General features: G+C 46.6%; 1 protein-coding gene across 1 annotated transcript; it reads left to right on the forward strand.

Moving 5' to 3' along the window:
* The first annotated feature begins 2810 nt into the window (after positions 1 to 2810).
* Positions 2811 to 12492, forward strand: ADPRH (ADP-ribosylarginine hydrolase). The gene is made up of 5 exons (XM_046659543.1): positions 2811 to 3145; positions 3983 to 4081; positions 5540 to 5859; positions 7693 to 8053; positions 9110 to 12492. The coding sequence occupies exons 1-5, from the start codon at positions 2826 to 2828 to the stop codon at positions 9522 to 9524; spliced, it is 1515 nt and encodes a 504-aa protein (XP_046515499.1). The 5' UTR covers positions 2811 to 2825; the 3' UTR covers positions 9525 to 12492.
* The last annotated feature ends 4513 nt before the right edge of the window (positions 12493 to 17005 follow it).

The following is a 17005-nucleotide window of genomic DNA, read 5'->3' on the forward strand; positions in this document are numbered from 1 at the left end:
TAAAACTACTTATTGTGAAAGATTAAAAGTTTCCCCTTATCCTTCTCCCTACTCCCAGCGAACTTTCTCATTATCCCGTGAGGTAATCATAATCATCATTAACAATTTGAAATGTATCCTTTCAGCCATTTTACACACACACACACACACACACACAGCTCCTCTTTTTTTTTTTTTTTTTTTTACATAAATAAGCCCATATATATTCCTCATTCTAAAATTTGAGGGTTTTTACTTCACAAAATGTCTCCAAGCTCTTTCCAGGCACACTTGTTTATTTACTCAAAGTCTACTGATTTAAAGGTCTACCTCATGGTTTGGAACAGTTCCATAATTATGCCATAATTGAGGAGAAGGAAATTCATACTCTCCTGTAAAAACATATTGAGGTCATTTCCAATTTTCTGCTATTAGAAAAAATTCTGCAAAGAACATCCAGGAACATTTACTTTTGTGAACATGTGTGGATATTTCTTTAGGAGAGAGATTCCTAGAAGCTTTCCCAGGATTTCTACTGGAAGTATGCATTATTTTTATCATCAAAAAAATACATAAACATTTTATTTAAAAAAATTTTTTTAATATCATAAGTCAAAAGCCTAAAATGAGATGACTTGGCTCGGTCCACTCTCTGAGGTCAGGTCCTGTGTCAGGGCCCAGCATATATCTGGTACACAGTAGGTGTTTAATGTCTGCGGCATACATAAAGATCATTCCTGGATGTCATAACAATTCTTACAGATGAAGTGCTGGAAATGTCTCAGAGGTCAGGTCTGAGTCCTACAAGTTTGTTTCTCAGCAAGAGCCTCAATGTGGCAAATGATAGGTGTTGGTGAGTAATGAAGTGAATGCCTGAGATGTGTCCTCCATCATAAAACTGGAGACAGGGAACTCAGCCTTCAACATCTCTGTCTTTCCAGCATCTACACTAATACCTAGCACCCAGTAAAATGCCAGATAAATATCTGTTCTTCTTGGCAGAACAATATGCACTCTTTTCTTTGTAAACAAAACCTTGATTTTTGTGTAAGTCTCCACCTCTGCGGGAAGATGTTCTATCCTTGATCAAAGGGAGACATAATCTCATTTGCCTGCCAGTAGTTTACTGGTTTACTCTTGGTTTACTCTTCTGGGGTGCAGCTGGGGATGGGAGCAGGGAAAGCTTTGAGAATAACTTTGCAGATAAAACTAACACGCTGACAAGAGTAGACGAGAAAGATGGGAGGAACCAAGTCCTTGATGATAGTGTTGAGTTGCTGAGTTAACCTGGGGACTTTTGTTATATAAGATATTTTGTTTTATAAGATAATCTGGACATGTCTGGACATTTTGTTGTATAAGATAATGTGTGCTTATTGTTTAAGCCTGGTGAGTATGTGGGTGTTGGTATGGGGGGGTATGATGGTTATATGCAGTTACTTGGAGCTGGAAGCATGCTAACTGATCAATTGTTTTTTTGGTTTGCACGACCATGTCCTTGATGTCCCAGAAACATTTTCTAGTTTTTGACCAAGGAGAAACGATGTCCGTAGGCATTAACTATTGTGAAAAGAGGGTAGAATGGCTCTACGTGACAGAGGTGAGCACTGGGGATACAGACAGGCAGCTGACTTGGGAGTAATTTTTTATTGCATGATTACTACACTGATAAGCAGAGTGCTAAAATTTTTACATTAATTATTCCATGCAACCCCCTCAGAACAACGTGATGAGGTGGGTGCAACGATTTCCCTATTTTACAAAAGTAGAAAGTGAAACTTAGTAAGATGAAGTGACTTTCCCAAAGTGCTATTGCTGGGGTTTGAAACGAGGTAGCATGAGGGGAGTCTATGCTAATAATAGCAAGGTTCCCAGGCACCATGAAGTGAAAGTGAACTAATGGCTAAGAACAACCCCGGGATTCTTGACATTCAAGCCAAAGGAACGCCTTTCCCATGGATTCCCACAGAAAGAGCCCTATGTGATATGAAGAATATCTTCAACATACATCTTAAGCTGAGCCAGGGATGAGTTTCATAGGCCTGTTTATCACTAAAAACGTCCCTCACTACAGAACTTTCTTTGACTACATCCTCCGAGGGTAAAATTCGAACAGTGCCTTTGATTTTTGTGAACACTCAGAAGTCACCTAGGCTAGGGTTGGAGATGGAGGTGCGGGATTGGGCAAGAGCACAAGGCAATGTTTTGGAGTAATGGCAATATTCTGTATCCTGATTACGGTTACCCAGGTATATACATTTGTCAAAACTCATCGAACAGCACACAAAATGAATGCATTTCATTACATGTATATTATATCTCAACAACAACAAAAAAGGTCTCAGGCCAAGTCTACGTCATTACAGCCAGAAAAGCATAGCAGATTGAAATTTTGGAGAAGCGTATAGAATACTTACATATGGTGCTTCTAATTCTTTTTAAAAGTGTCATTATTAATTTATCCAGACAAAAATACTCTTAGTTTTTCTTTGCTTTTATTTACTATCAGGACGCAAAAATTCCATACTGCCGCCTAATAAATGACGAGTTAAAATTAACTTAGGCCTTACAACCACCCTAAGAGTTAGGAATAGTATTGTTCCATTTCATGCGGGAAGGACCCAGACCCCTGGCGGAGGCCTCGCACTTAGTACCCTTTTGCAAATGTTCGGCCACACACTGGTTCTTTGCAACCCAGAAAAGCTGGGCATGAGAAAAAGCCCACGGTGTCAGCCAGGGGCCACACGGGCGTCGCCGACAGTAAAATGAGAGCCAGGTTCCCGGAGCCGCGGCTTTCCGCGACGCCAGGCGATTCCCAGCGCCCTCCCGGGCCTAGGTGGCGGGTGATGGAGGCCCCGGCGCCCCGGCTAGGGCGCCCAAGGCCGCAGCGGTGCCGGGAAGCCGCTTTCGAGGGCCCGCGGCTCGCTCAATCAAGCCCAGGCTGGCCCGGCGGAAGGCGGCAGGCGGGAGCCAAGGTCCGCCGATCCTGGGCGCGGAGCCCGCGCGCGGCGGCGCGGCCCCGCCCTGGCCCCGCGCGCTCCGCTCGCAGACGGATCCGCCCTGAGCCTCCGCGCAGCGACTGCAGCCAGGCCGCTCCCCGCACCCCGAGCTCCCGGCGCCCGGCCCCGCCCCTGCCCCGCGCGCGCTCCACTCCCCTGGCCACCAGGTACTCCCCCCGCCGTCCTCCCCGAGTCCCGCGCGCTCCCCTTCCCCACCCCTCTCCTCCCGGGCCCTGTCCCCCGCGCGCGCTCTCCGCGCCAACCCTGGCGACCGGGTGCACCCCGGCCCGCGGCCCCCGCGCGCTCCTCCCCGGCGGTGGCCAGGTGCCCAACACCCACCCCCCACGCCCGAGCCAGGCGTTCCCCCGACTCCCCGCCTCAAAAGCAGACGACTGCCGGGAAGCAGCTGCCCAGACACTAGTTTTGAATTTGTCGTTCGGGAGCGAGAATGTAAACTGTAGAAGTTCAGAGGCGTTTCAGGACTAGCAGCGTTCTGAAAGCGGGAGGCTAGAGCAGTACGCGTAAAAGTCACAATTCCAACGGCAAGAGATGGTCGTCGTCCCCCAGCCCTGCTTACCACTCATAGAAACACACGTGCGGGTGGAGCCAGAGGGAGCCACAGAAAGGAAGCTGAGGACGTTGGGAGAGAGGGTCCCGCACCGGGGGTTAAAAGTTGGTCCTCAGAAGCCGGCTAAGCTCGGTCTCTGAAGCTCTCGGCGCAGGACCGTAGCCCAGGGAGCATCCACAGCACTCCCCCCCACTTCACGCCGCCAATTGACAGATGGGAAAATCGAGGTCGGGGTGGGTGGCTTGTCTACAATCACACAACTGATTCTCGGCAGAGTCAGCTCTAGTAGCCCAGAACTCCAGTTCCTAGGCATCATTTATAAATGATAAAATATGTAAATAACATTTTACAAATATCCTTTATGAGCCAAGAAACTCAGCATGATCAATAACTCGGTATCGGTGTGCTCAATCCATCTTCATTTGCACTTCTCCAGGCGCTGCCCGCTGCGTCCCCGTGCCCAGAGCAGTGCGGCTGGAGGAGGACTCCCGGAAGCCCTAGGACTTGAACTTACCCCTGAGGCAACAGGGTTTAGGTAAATGGAGGGAGGAAGGGCGTCTTGGCTGGGGAAAGAGCCCGAGCTGAGGGGAGAAGGAGCTCATCCGCAGGCGTGTAAAGTGTTTGCGTGGCCTGTGCAGGTGGAGTGGATGGACAGAGTAGGGGCAGACGTGGGGGGCTCTGACCGTCAGCTCTGCAGCATAGGGTGCAGTGAGAAACTGGAAATGCACCACAGGGCAGCCAGCGCTCTGCCAGGGACTAGATTCACCGAGGGAATGTTAGCTGAGATCCCCAGACTCTAGAAGTCAGTCATTTAGGAGGAAAACAAAATTTAAATATTGCTGTTGAAAGGAAGCTTGTGAGGAGAACGTATTGTAGTTCAATGGAAAAATCGTGTTCCCTGGGTGTGTAAGAAGAATAAAAACAATAAACATAGTGCTTACTATGTGCTAAGCACTGTTCTAAGTGCTTTACAAAAATTCATTCACAGGGCGGCCCCCTGGCAGAGTGGTTAAGTTTGCACTCTGCTGTAGCCCTGGGGTTCTCCTAGTTTGGATCCTGGGGTGAACCTACACACCTGCTCAGCAAGCATGCTGTGGGGGCATCCCACAGAGAAGAATTAGAATGATTTACATCTAGAATATACAATTGTGTGCTGGGGCTTTGGGGAGAAAAACAAAAAGGAAGATTGGCAACAGATGTTAGCTCAGGGCCAATCATCCTCACCAAAAAAAAAAAAAAAATTTCATTCATTTACTCCCCATAGGGCTGGTGCTATTTTTGTTATCATTTTACAGATGTGGAGGCTGAGCACAAAGAGGTTGTCCAAGGTCGTAGGTCTGTGCAGATTGGCCTGTGATCAGAAGATTGGATCTGGGGCCTCCACTTGCTAGTTGTGTGAAGTTACGCTCTCTAAGCCTCCCTTTCCTTAGCTATGAAATGCCTGCTGTGATCCCTGCCTACTAATGAGACAGAGAATGTGCGGGAGCCTTGTGAAGCGTGCATTGTGATACCAATAGAAAGGACTATTATTCAAGAAAAGGAGGGGCGCACTTTCGAGGACAAATCCCGAGTAAAAAGGGAAATGACAAGCTTGGTTGGTTTGATTTGTAGAATTTAATGGGCTTGCCACTCACAGGGAGGAAAAGATGGACTCATAGTTAGAATCGTGGGCTTTGGAGTCAGATGGACCTAGGTTGCAACCCCAGCCCTGCCACTTATTAGCTCTGTGACCTAAGACCAGTGACCTAACATTTCTGAAACTGCATTATCTCTGTGATCCTCAATTTACTTATCTGTCAAATGGGCCTCATCATATGTTCCTCGCAGAGCAGCTGTGAAGATTAAATGAGATGCAGTTAATAGTGGCCCGACAAATAGTGAGTCCTCAATAAAATACTGATAGGGCTATTCCGTTTTCTGATTCTTCTTTCTTCTCATCTGTGTGTCTTAATCCTCCCTCCCCCCGCCCCTCCCACCCCCCACCCCGCCACAGCTTTACCATGTGTGAGGGACTGATTGAGAAGTATGTGGCTGCCATGGTGCTGAGTGCTGCTGGCGATGCCTTGGGGTACTTCAACGGCAAGTGGGAGTTCCTCCGGGATGGGGAGAAGATTCATCGGCAGCTGGCCCAGCTGGGTGGCTTGGACGCCATAGATGTGGAGACGTGGCGAGTCAGCGATGACACGGTGATGCACCTGGCCACGGCGGAAGCTCTCGTGGAAGCCGGGAAGGTCTCGGACTTGACTCGACTGTATTCCCTCCTCGCTAAGCATTACCAAGACTGCATGGGAGACATGGCCGGCCGGGCGCCAGGTGAGCGGCGGTGGAGGTCCTGGGCAGGCGGGGAATAAAGCAGACCCAAGGAAGTCGTTAAAAGTGTTGGTTGCGATATAATATCAAGGAAGCAATCGTTTTTGTAGTTGTGATAAAAATAGAAATAACCTAAATTTTATGTAATTTATTTCATTATGGTGACACATTGCAGCCATTGAAAATTATGCAGATAAATATGTGCTGATATAGAAAGATATTACATATCAAGCAAAAAAAGAAAGTAGGTTACAAAACAGTATGTATCTTATGAACCCGTCATCACTGAAAGTGTATGCGTGTGTATCTCTGCTGGGAGAGGCCGGAAGAATGTACACAAAGAAGGATTAAATCTCGGTGAGGAAGGTATATATAGTTTCTTATTTTCTTTTGCATATTTGTATTTTCTAAGTTTTCTGTAATAAACAACCATAAGGAAAACAAAATTCTGTTAAAGAGGAATGGAAAGGGTCTCGTAGCGACTGCTTTTCTGGTTCCAGGTCTGCTCACAAGTGGTTCTTGCTCACTTTGGGAACTTGTTACAGCCACTGGGGCTCCCAGGTGACTTGAATCACCTGTCCCCTAGCCCATCGGCCCTGCCTCTCCCCCTGTATTGGTCGGCTTGAGCTGCCACGACAAAGTTCCACAGACCAGTGGCTGAAACAACAGACATTTATTTTCTCACTGGCTGGGAGGCTGGAAGTCTGGATCCACATGTTGGCAGGTTTGGCTTCCTTTGAGAGATGCCCTTCTCTTTGCCTTGCAGACAACCTCCTGGCTGTGTCCTCTCACAGCACATGTCCTTGCTGTCTCTTTGTGTGTCCAAATTTCCTCTTCTTATTAGGACGCCGGTCAGGTTGAATTAGGGCCCACCCTAACAATCTCATTTTAACTTCGTTCCCTTTTTCAAGGCCCTGTCTCCAAATACAGTCACATTCCAAAGGACTAGGGGTCAGCGCTTCCACACATGAATCTTGGAGGACACAAATTCAGCTGATAACACCTCCTGCTGAAAGGCTCCCTGCCACACACACCCAGGGGTCTCTGGGGTCCCCAAGGATTGGCCTTAGAAGCCAGTCTCTGTTCATCCTTTCTCAACATCTGGTATCTCATCAGTTTGGCGAGAGGAAAGTTTTCTTTGTCCAGCTATGCCATCCGTGACGTTTTTGTGAATAAACCGACCATAAGGGAACAATAATACTACACCCCATAGTATGTTAACTGCCACAGCCTGGCTCATGTGTGCATTCACGGTTCCCTGTAGGATGGGGGGATAGGACAAGCCTGCTCTCACGTAGGGGAAAACCAAGATCACCCAAGGGCACATTGTCGCCCTGAACCCACTGCTCCTCCTGTGAGCCGGATTCTTCACTCGAGCCTGTGGCATCTTTCTGACATCCAGGAACTCCAGTCGTCAGGTTCTCATTGGGTTATTTGAGGGCTTGGGCTGGAAGTCTGATGGTTTTGACAGGGCCATTAACTAGCGGGTTACGTGATTTTGAGCAAGGTTCTTAAGCTCTGAGCCATAGCTTATTCATTTAAAAAAGAGATAATATGACCTTTTTGAGTTGTTGTGATGACTCAGTAATAACTGGTAAAGATTCCAAGCTCTCTATATGAGTCTGCTTCTTTTATTATTAATCTTGTCGTGCTGAGGGTTATGCATAAAGTAAGGCACAATACTGGCTTGGGGTTTAGAGTTTGGGGCATTCATCATCATATTTTCTTGCCTTTCATTTTCCATCAAAAAACTTGCAGACAGAGCTAGATTCTTTCCTCCTCCTGGGGCTTTTGCTTTGGTTACACTGACCCCATGTCCTAACCGACTCTTCCCAGGGAATGCCTCAATGCAGAACTCCATGCTGCTGGAGCCGGACAAGGCCAATGGCTGGAGGATTCCCTTTAACAGCCATGAGGGCGGCTGCGGGGCTGCCATGCGAGCCATGTGCATCGGTCTCCGGTTCCCTCACCGCAGCCAGCTGGGCACACTGATCCAGGTGAGCATCGAGAGTGGCCGGATGACCCACCACCACCCCACAGGCTACCTGGGAGCCCTCGTGTCTGCTCTTTTTACAACCTATGCTGTGAGCGGCAAGCCTCCCTATCAATGGGGAAAAGGACTGATGGAGGTGCTTCCAGAAGCTAAAAAGTACATCATCCAATCCGGCTACTTTGTGGAGAAGAACCTTCAACACTGGTAAGTGGGTAGGGGCATGCTTCTGCTGGAAAATGGTTGAATCTGTGTGTGCAAGGGCATGCATGAATCTTCCCAGAATTCATAGATCCTAGTTCTTTTCATGGTTCTCACCATCCAGTTTTGTCATCCACTGCATCGAGCCCCATCCCTGCCCACCTGCTAAGGATTTCAGTTCATTTCCATCTGTGGTTGCCACCAAGGAGCCAAGCAAGACCTCACTGAGGAGTGCAGTGCTTCCCTCATAGAGGGATCCTGTTCCGTGTTCCAACTGTCTTTAGTTTTTGTGGCCATCCTCTACTGAGATGAACTTTCCTGCTCATCTCCTGGAACTTGTTTTTTTTGATGTCATCTTGACAGACAAATAATATTTTGAATCGTTGCTTAGAACGCCTGAGAGGGAGAGGTTTTTCCACCAGCTAATTAGTAAGTGGTGAGGCCACATCTTCCCCTTTTTTGGTGAGTTCACTTCACATTGCCTTTCTTAGAATAAAAAAGTTCAGAGACTTTCTGCTGAAATCACCCATGGTCATGATGTTCCAAAGTTCCCTCTTGAAAAAAAAAAAATGTCACTGTGTAAGGAGATGAGGTGTTAATTAGCTTGACCGTAGTAATCATTTCACTACGTGTGTATATATCAAATCATCATGTGGTACACCTGAAATATATACAGTTTTTAGTAAGAAAATAGAATAAAGTAAATAATAAAATAAAAACTATAATGACAGACCAAATAAATAAATAAAATTCCCCCTTGAAAGTTGACACAACATGTTCTCAATGTAAGAAAAACAAACCTCTATTTCTCACCTTTAACTTGATATATGTTTTATTTAGCAACAGGTACCAATGCCTTATTTATAGCAATCCTTAGCAAAAATTTATTGAATGAATATTACTTAGCTAGAACTCATTTTGATTTTTTATGTCATTTACAATATTAGTACAAGGAGTGGAAGTCATCTTGGAATTTTCCATGTTCACACGTCCATCTGGTACCTTTCCTCATGGCTTTTGACTTATTTTTTCAATTAACTGTAGATCTTTTCTTTCCTACAGGTCCTACTTCCAAGACCAATGGGAAAAGTACCTAAAACTTAGAGGGATTTTAGATGGCACATCGGCCCCTACCTTCCCCAAGCCCTTTGATGTGAAGCAGAGGGATCAATTCTACACCTCCGTGAGCTACTCCGGCTGGGGTGGCAGCAGTGGACACGACGCCCCCATGATTGCCTACGATGCTGTCCTGGCTGCAGGAGGCTCCTGGAAGGAGCTCGCCCACCGAGCCTTCTTCCACGGTGGGGACAGTGACTCTACAGCTGCCATTGCCGGCTGTTGGTGGGGAGTTCTGTATGGTTTTAAAGGAGTGAGTCCCTCCAACTATGAGAAACTGGAATACAGAAACCGGTTGGAAGAGACAGCTAGGGCTTTGTATTCTCTGGGGTCAAAGGAAGATACTGTAAGTGCCCTTTAGAGAGATGTGACATTCATTTCTCGTGGTTTCTCCTCTCGTGTAGTCCCCGTTCTTCTTGGTTTCTTTTCACTTTTTCTAGTCAAGAGTCTTAACCTTGTACTCAGGGAATTTTGACACAAGCTCAGTCTTTCCAAACTCATCCTGCTCTCCCCGAATCTATCGCTCTTCCCATCCTAAAGAGTCTTTATCTCAGTTCATGGGATCCGTGTCTCCCAAACTAGAAATCTCATAGCCTCATACTGGGGTCTTCATTTTCAGCATCTAATCTTTTGCTAAGTTTTTTCTCTGTTTGTTTCAGGCTGGGTTCCCTCAAAAGTGAACTCTGAGACAAGGATTTGAGTGCAAGTGATTTATTTGGGAGGCGATTTCAGGAAGCACTGGTAGGAGCATGAGGATGTAAGACAGGGAAGGGAAGGGAAGGGAGCCAGTACGAGGTGCGTTAATGAGCAGGTTACCACAGTGGGTAGTTGGGACTCAGTCCATCCGGGTCCTCTGCGTAAGGCACTCCTCAGAGTTGTCCCACTCAAGGGGCAAGCATTTATCCACGAGCTTCCATCTGACGTTGGTTGAGGTCCACTCCCAAGGATGTTGACTCCCTGGTGCTTCTTGGCCTGCCTCTTGTGCGAACCAAACACGAATGTCTTCAGGTGAAGACTCAGAGATGCTTGCAGTGGCAAGCTGTAAGGTGCATGGGAACAGTGAGGGATGTGTGGGGTCCTGACAGCATTGGCTAGGTGGTTCGACCTCCTAAACATCCTTTAAATCTATCACCTCTTTCACCTTCTTGCACCAAGTATTTTTCAGCTGGATTTCTGCAGTCCAAGCTACTTGAGTCTGGGGAGATGCTGCTCCGAGCTGCCCTCTGAACTTTCCTGGGGTGGCACTTCACATGTCACCAGTTTTCTTGTCACCTGCTTGTCTTGATTCTCCTCTAGGCAGAACCTAGCACATAGGAGATATGTCATCAGTTTCTATTAGATGACTTGTCCATCTCGTGCCTCTAACTCCAGTCTTGCCTTCCTCATTGCCCTCCAGAGTCATCTTTACAAATAACAAATTGATCATGTGGAACTTCTGGTCATGGTCAATGAATACCTGTCCCCCTTTCTTCATTTATTGGTGCTCTGCCCTCTCCTTTTTCACCTAGTAAGTTCTTATGCATCCTTCGAGCCCCAGCTCAGGTAGAAGCTCCAGGTGACACCTGCTCTGAGTGTTCAGGCACTTGCTGGCGTTCTGCTCACTACACCCACAGCCTTCTGTCCTGGCCCTGGCACTGCACTGATGCTGTTGTGTAGTGATTGTGTGTCTTTTAGGGCAGTCTCAGGTTCCTTGTGAGGGTTTGTGTCTTGTTCTCTTTGTGGGCTCCCTGCCAGCCCCATGAGAGACAGTCAGTGAACATTGACTCCGGAAGTTCATCAAGTTGTGTTGATGAGTGATGTTCGTTTCTGTTCCGTATGCCCTCACCTTCACGATGGCCAGGGGTGAGGTGACCAGTAGGCGCTGTGAGAGATGGAGAGTTTAATGCCTTAACCATGCCTGTGTGCTGACTTACATGAGACAAGGCTCTCGATGCTGTATTTGAAGCAGGACTCCAGCAACAGCATGGGATTTATAATTCTTTTATACATAAAGGGAGAAGGGAATTCCAAAGCTCTTTTTCTGGCTAAAAAACTCTCCTATGTATTTACATATTTCAGGAAACAGACATGTCACTTGAAATATTACAACTAGGACACAGATTCTTCAGCAGGACAACCAATCAGAAATGGAGACTTCTGGGAGGGATGGGTTACAGTTCACAGAACATAGGAATGCTCTCTTAAATTCAGGTGTCTTAGGCCAGCCCAGTGGCTGAGTGGTTAAATTCGCACGCTCCCCTTTTGTGGCCCAGGGTTTCGCTGGTTCAGATCCTGGGTGTGGACATGGCACCGCTCACTGGGCCACACTGAGGCAGCGTCCCACATGCCACAACCAGAGGGACCCACAACTAAAAATACACAACTATGTACCAGGGGGCTTTGGGGAGAAAAAAGGAAAAATAAAATCTTAAAAAAAATTCAAGTGTCTTAAAAGACTCCTCTGTATAAATATTTTGAGGACAGTTTAGAATAATAGAAACAAGTATATACGTTTTAACACAGGATTCCTGAGCAGGAGATTAAGATGGGAGAATCTCATGACTGTTCTCAAGAACGGACATTATAATACAGAATGATGTGTACTTTTCTGCAGCTGTGGAAGAGAAAACATTTTCTCCTTGTCTTTCTGAGGTTTCTTTTACCAGTGGTTAGGAGAGCCGGCAGTTTCAAGGTGGAACACTAGATTTCTGTTAGCACTGACCAAACAGCAGTCCTGAGGTGCTTAAATCTCACAATTAGAAGGGCAGAAGAGGTTTAGCCAGAGGCACCTGAGGCATGACCTGTTTCCCATCTGTGTGAGTGGTTTGGTGATGGTCTGAGTTTAGTGAGAAGCAATCATAGAATGATTTTATTTTTCTCCAACTGCTGCCTTCATACATTCTTTGTTGAAGCTACTTTTCCTGTCCCTTAGCATCATCGTGGACGGATCACATAGTTTTTTCGTCTTTGGTGGCGGGAGGATGAAAAACCCAATCCAGTTCATCCCAGTCCACTTTTTAAAATTTCAGCTTTATTAAGATGTAAATGACGTATAAAAATTGTAAGATATTTAAAGTGTACATTGTAGTGATTTGATAGATGTGTACATTGTGAAAGGATGCTCTCCACCTAGTTATTTAACACCTCCATCACCTCACAGATATGTTTTTTTGATGATAGCATTTAAGTTCTACTCTTTTAGCATATTTCAGTTATATAATACAGTGTTATCAACTCTAGTCACCATGGTGTACATCAGATCCTCAGACCTTATTCATCTTACAGCTGAGTCTGTACCTTTTTGCCAACCTCTCCCTATTTTCCCCACTCCCCAGCCCCTGGCAACTACTTTTCTACTGTCTGTTTCTATGAGTTTGACTGTTTTTTTGAAAATAGATTCCACATATAAATGATACTTTGTGGTGTTTGTGTTTCTCTATCTGGCTTATCTCACTTAGCATAATGCCCTCAATGTCCATCCACAGTGTGGCAAATGGGAGGATTTCCTTCTTTCTCATGGCTGAGTACTATTCCATTGTGTATATATACACCACATCTTTATGCATCCAGCTGTTGACAGGCACTGAGGTTGTTTCCGTGTCTTGGCTGTTGTGAATAATGCTGCCGTGAACATGGAATGCAGGTATCTCTTCAAGATCCTGTTTTCATTTCCTTTGGATGTATACCCAGAAGTGGGAATCCAAGTCCAGTTTAATCAATTCCAAAACTTTAATGTCATGCGCTCCTTCCTCCCCACCACAGTCAGTCCTGGGCTCAAGGGCTTACAGGAAAAATGGGGACATGGATGTCTTTCATTCCTCCTGTCCTCTTCTGGGGTTCTTTGTTCCTCTCCAGCATTGCCTTGAAACCGTCTTCACTGGTGGAGCACGAGTGGGAAAGGCTCAAGCCAGCTGTCTTCTGAGGGGTCCACTCAGCCCGAGGGAAACTCATCCTTCCTCATCACATCCACCACTGGGAGTGCAGGTTGCCCCTCCACCGCTGTCTTTACATTTCCCCCCATTCCTCTGAAATAGGCCCTGAGGACAGATCAGGCTGCCCAGCAGATATCCACTTTGGAAATAGATGACTCTGTCACCTTCATGTGGCCACCATCATGGCAGCTGGTGGGCCCTCCCTCATTTGGCTTGTGAGGGGTAAGGAAGAGCACCACCTTCCCTCCTCTTTCAGAAAGAGAAGAACCCTTTGAGAACTCTGACTCTCATGATTTTCCCTTCAAAGCCCTGGTTTTCAGCTGATGGAGGAGGGGACGGGAGGTCTGATAACAGAGCAGTTCTGCTATCTCCTCGTGAGGCCTGCAGGGATTTCTTCCCAAGTCCTTCCAGGCTCTGTAACGTGTTGGTGGAGGGGAGGCGGGGGGCACGGGGGTTAGGAGGGTGGGGATTGAGCATTTGTTGTTTTCTGATGTAGGATTTTAGCCATAATTGGAGACAACAGAGAAAGACTTGTTAGAGATCCTATTACTGTACTTGCTTTGCAAATTGTCACTCTTCATCACAGGCACACTTCGAAGAGAGTTGAGACTTTTAGATTCCATTTTCTCAAACTTCAAAACCTCCTCCCCAGATTTTACTCTCAATTGGAAACCTTGCTTCCTGGTTCTCTGAGAAAATAGACGCAGTCAGAAGAGAACCCTTGCATACTCCCATTGCCACTTCTACGCATCCACTCGCCTCTGGGCTCATGGTCTCTGCCATCTGACTGGGAGCTAGTGTGGGGTTGGGGAAGGGGAGGAGAGAGAGAGGAGAGAGGATGAGAATTAGCAGAGGAAAGAGATAATAAACTTAATTATATGTACCATGTTAGGGTAAACTAACAAAAATGATCTGACACAATATGATTTTGTCATGGTTGCTAAGTTAATATATGTGCGCTGAAAAACAGAATAGGTCAGAGTAGCATTACAGGGATTAGTGATATTTTTTTTGAGCTGTTATGTGATGGTGCTTCGTTTGCTTTCTTTGTTACCTAAGATTGCTAGATGTTGTCTAAAAGTCTTGGCAATATTTATTTTTTTAAGATCTGCAAAATTAGCATTGGCCTCATCCACCCTGTTCCAAGCTTCTTCAACCACCGCATTCTCCATTCACTCTTTTCTCTCTCTCTCCAGGGGGAGTAAACATGCATCTTTTTTTTAACAGCCACAGAGCTCCTGGGGGCATGGGGGAAGGAATTGGAGACTGATGATTTCACAATCAACCAGCCTACTGAATTGGCTCCTCAGGGAATGGCTGCTGGGATCTGGTGAAGGATCCAGGGATCAATGAGACAGATCATGGGAGACAACCTTGCCGCCACCTTTTCATCTGTGGGGCTTGGGGGTTGGAAAAAGCGACATCTAGGGAGCAGGTGAGACTCTTTCCATTTGAGGAAGAAAAAAGAAGAGGAGGAAGAAGGAGCTGCCGTGTGTCAGGCAGTTCACCACAGCCTGTTAACAGATGGACAGTTTAGGCTTAAAGAAGTGCCACCCGTCCAAAGTCACATGGCTGGGATGAGATGGGGCTGGGGTTTAGACCCAGGACTGTTTGTCTCCAAAGCCTTTTTTCTTTGCACACGTTCTACTACACTCGAATTTGTTAGCTATAATTAGAAAATTTTTCCTTAGGCGATACCAAAATGAAACCCAGGAGTGAGATGGTGATGGCAGCAGCCTATGCCCTTTCTCCAGCTTCCCACAACTGTGACGCGAAATCAAGAGGAAAGCTAGTCGTGGGCTTGAGGTCCACATTTGAGGATGAGGGTAGGGAGGGGGCAGAGCTGAGCCTGGCGAAAACGGTGAAATGGACAGTGTCTTCACTCTCCTCCCTTCCTTCCTCAGAGACCCTCCTCTTCCTCTGCCACCAAGGAGACCCCACCCAACGCCTGGGCCATGATCTGGACTTCTCCGCACTGTGCTTGGTTACACCTGGCCCTCTTAAGTTTCTTACTTCACCCTTGTGGGTCTTGATGTCATCTGTACTAGCTGGGTGCTCTCAGGCAAGTGCCCCCTCTCAGGGTCTCTGGGCTTGGAGCCCATGGACTTTCGACTATAACTTCCAAAGAATGTGAGTCTAAAATGGGGTTATCTGAAGATGAGGACAGAATCAAAGGAAGAACCCTTTGGTTTCCCCTGATCTCCTGAGCTATGGATAGAATAGAGGGCCATGCTTCAAACCAGTGTTTCCTGTCATTTCGGATGGTATATGGACAACCATCCCCCACTGTCAGTGCCGGCAGGTGGAAGTTATAGAAATGAAAACTTGAAATACGTATTGGCACAGGCGGTGAGGGGATGTGGCAGGAGCAGGAAGGTGGAACCTGAATGAGTGAAATTGGGAAACATGACCTTGTGCAAACAAATGAATCTCCAGTAGGATGATTTCCACTGAAGACTGCTCTAGTGGAGGCAACGTTTTGGGGTGAGACGGACTTTCTGGTGTCCTTTATTCCATAATACCAGCACTGAATCCAGGACACCGGGAGGCAGGCACTCTCTGAAGGTATACAGTTTTTTCCTGTTGCAGGAACATGGTAATTACTGTGTAATTGGGCCTTCTGAGAAAGCGTGTGTGTGTGTGTGCCTGTGGGTGCACATGTGTATACGTGCAGTACATATAGAGTATCAGGCGTGGAGGCTCCAAAATTGTGCTCTTCACCTCAAATGGGAAAGGAAGCTGGCAATAGATTGGACTTCCTGAAAAGCGGGTGGGATAGGGGCTTGAGCAATTTTGGACTGGGCGTTAAAATTTCATGTGATGTTCTATTTAGTGGGATTCTATGCAACTTTAAAAAAAGAATGAGGCAGGTGCAACGCACCTCGTTTAGTGTGAAAAGCAAGGTGCAGAAGGGTTTGCGTAGTGAGTCAACAAGCGTGTAAAAAGCTCAAAAAGGATCAGACAGAATATCTCTAGAGGGATATGCAAGAAAATGTTGACAATTTTTTTAATTAAAAATTTTTGATTGATCTTTTAAAAACCCATGTACATGTAGAACTATTAAAAACATGCTTTAAAAAATTAATGTGACCTCATTTTGTAGTTATAAGCTGGTGAATCCTAGAATTATTATTTCCTAAGACTCATTTATGTCCCTATCACTCCCAACCTCACCCTCCCCCACCACACTGAAGACAGCAGTTACATACACACACACGAATAAATAAAGGCATATCCACTTATGGAACTGTCAGCTAGGGATCCTGAAAGAAGGTGAGCAAGAAGTTGGGAATCTGATCTGGGAATAGACAGATAAGAATGGCTGAAAGGGGTTCACTGGGTTATAGGGGTGTGCCTATAGGTCTTCCTCTCCTCTCTCTTCCCCTCCTCCTCCTTCTCTTCCTCTCCTCTCTCTTTCTTTCAAAACAAATATTTAGCGAGCATCTGTTATACAGCAGGCACCGCTTTACACATGAGGACATGGCATGGAGCCATGAGCAGTGGGCAGTGGGTACTGCACACTGCGTGTTTGGTCTCTCACTTGCCTCCCTGTGCACCTGGGTCCTAGGCAGATGAAACCATCTGAGTCCACTTCACAATGGGGGCTAGGTGCCAACTTGGGACCAGCCCCCTTTGCCCTGTCCTCTCTAAATGAGCACACTCTACTAGATGGGCCATGCCCTCTCTTAGCAAACAACCGTTGAGCACCAGCTATGTGGCAGGCACGGTGCTTGGTGCTGGGGAGACCTCAGTGAACAAACCAAACCAGAATTTGGCCCTCCTGAGGCTGGCTCTCTCCTTGGGGGAGACAGACCAGGTACACAATATAATTTGGTGTTCCCTCAGTGTCTCCTGGTAGAAAGGTCTCTATCCTCACCTTCTAAAATACATTGCCTCACTTTCCAAGAGGACCCCACTTCCTTGGCACCCC

Source organism: Equus quagga, chromosome 4, assembly GCF_021613505.1.
Source record: "Equus quagga isolate Etosha38 chromosome 4, UCLA_HA_Equagga_1.0, whole genome shotgun sequence".
Lineage (NCBI taxonomy): Eukaryota > Metazoa > Chordata > Mammalia > Perissodactyla > Equidae > Equus > Equus quagga.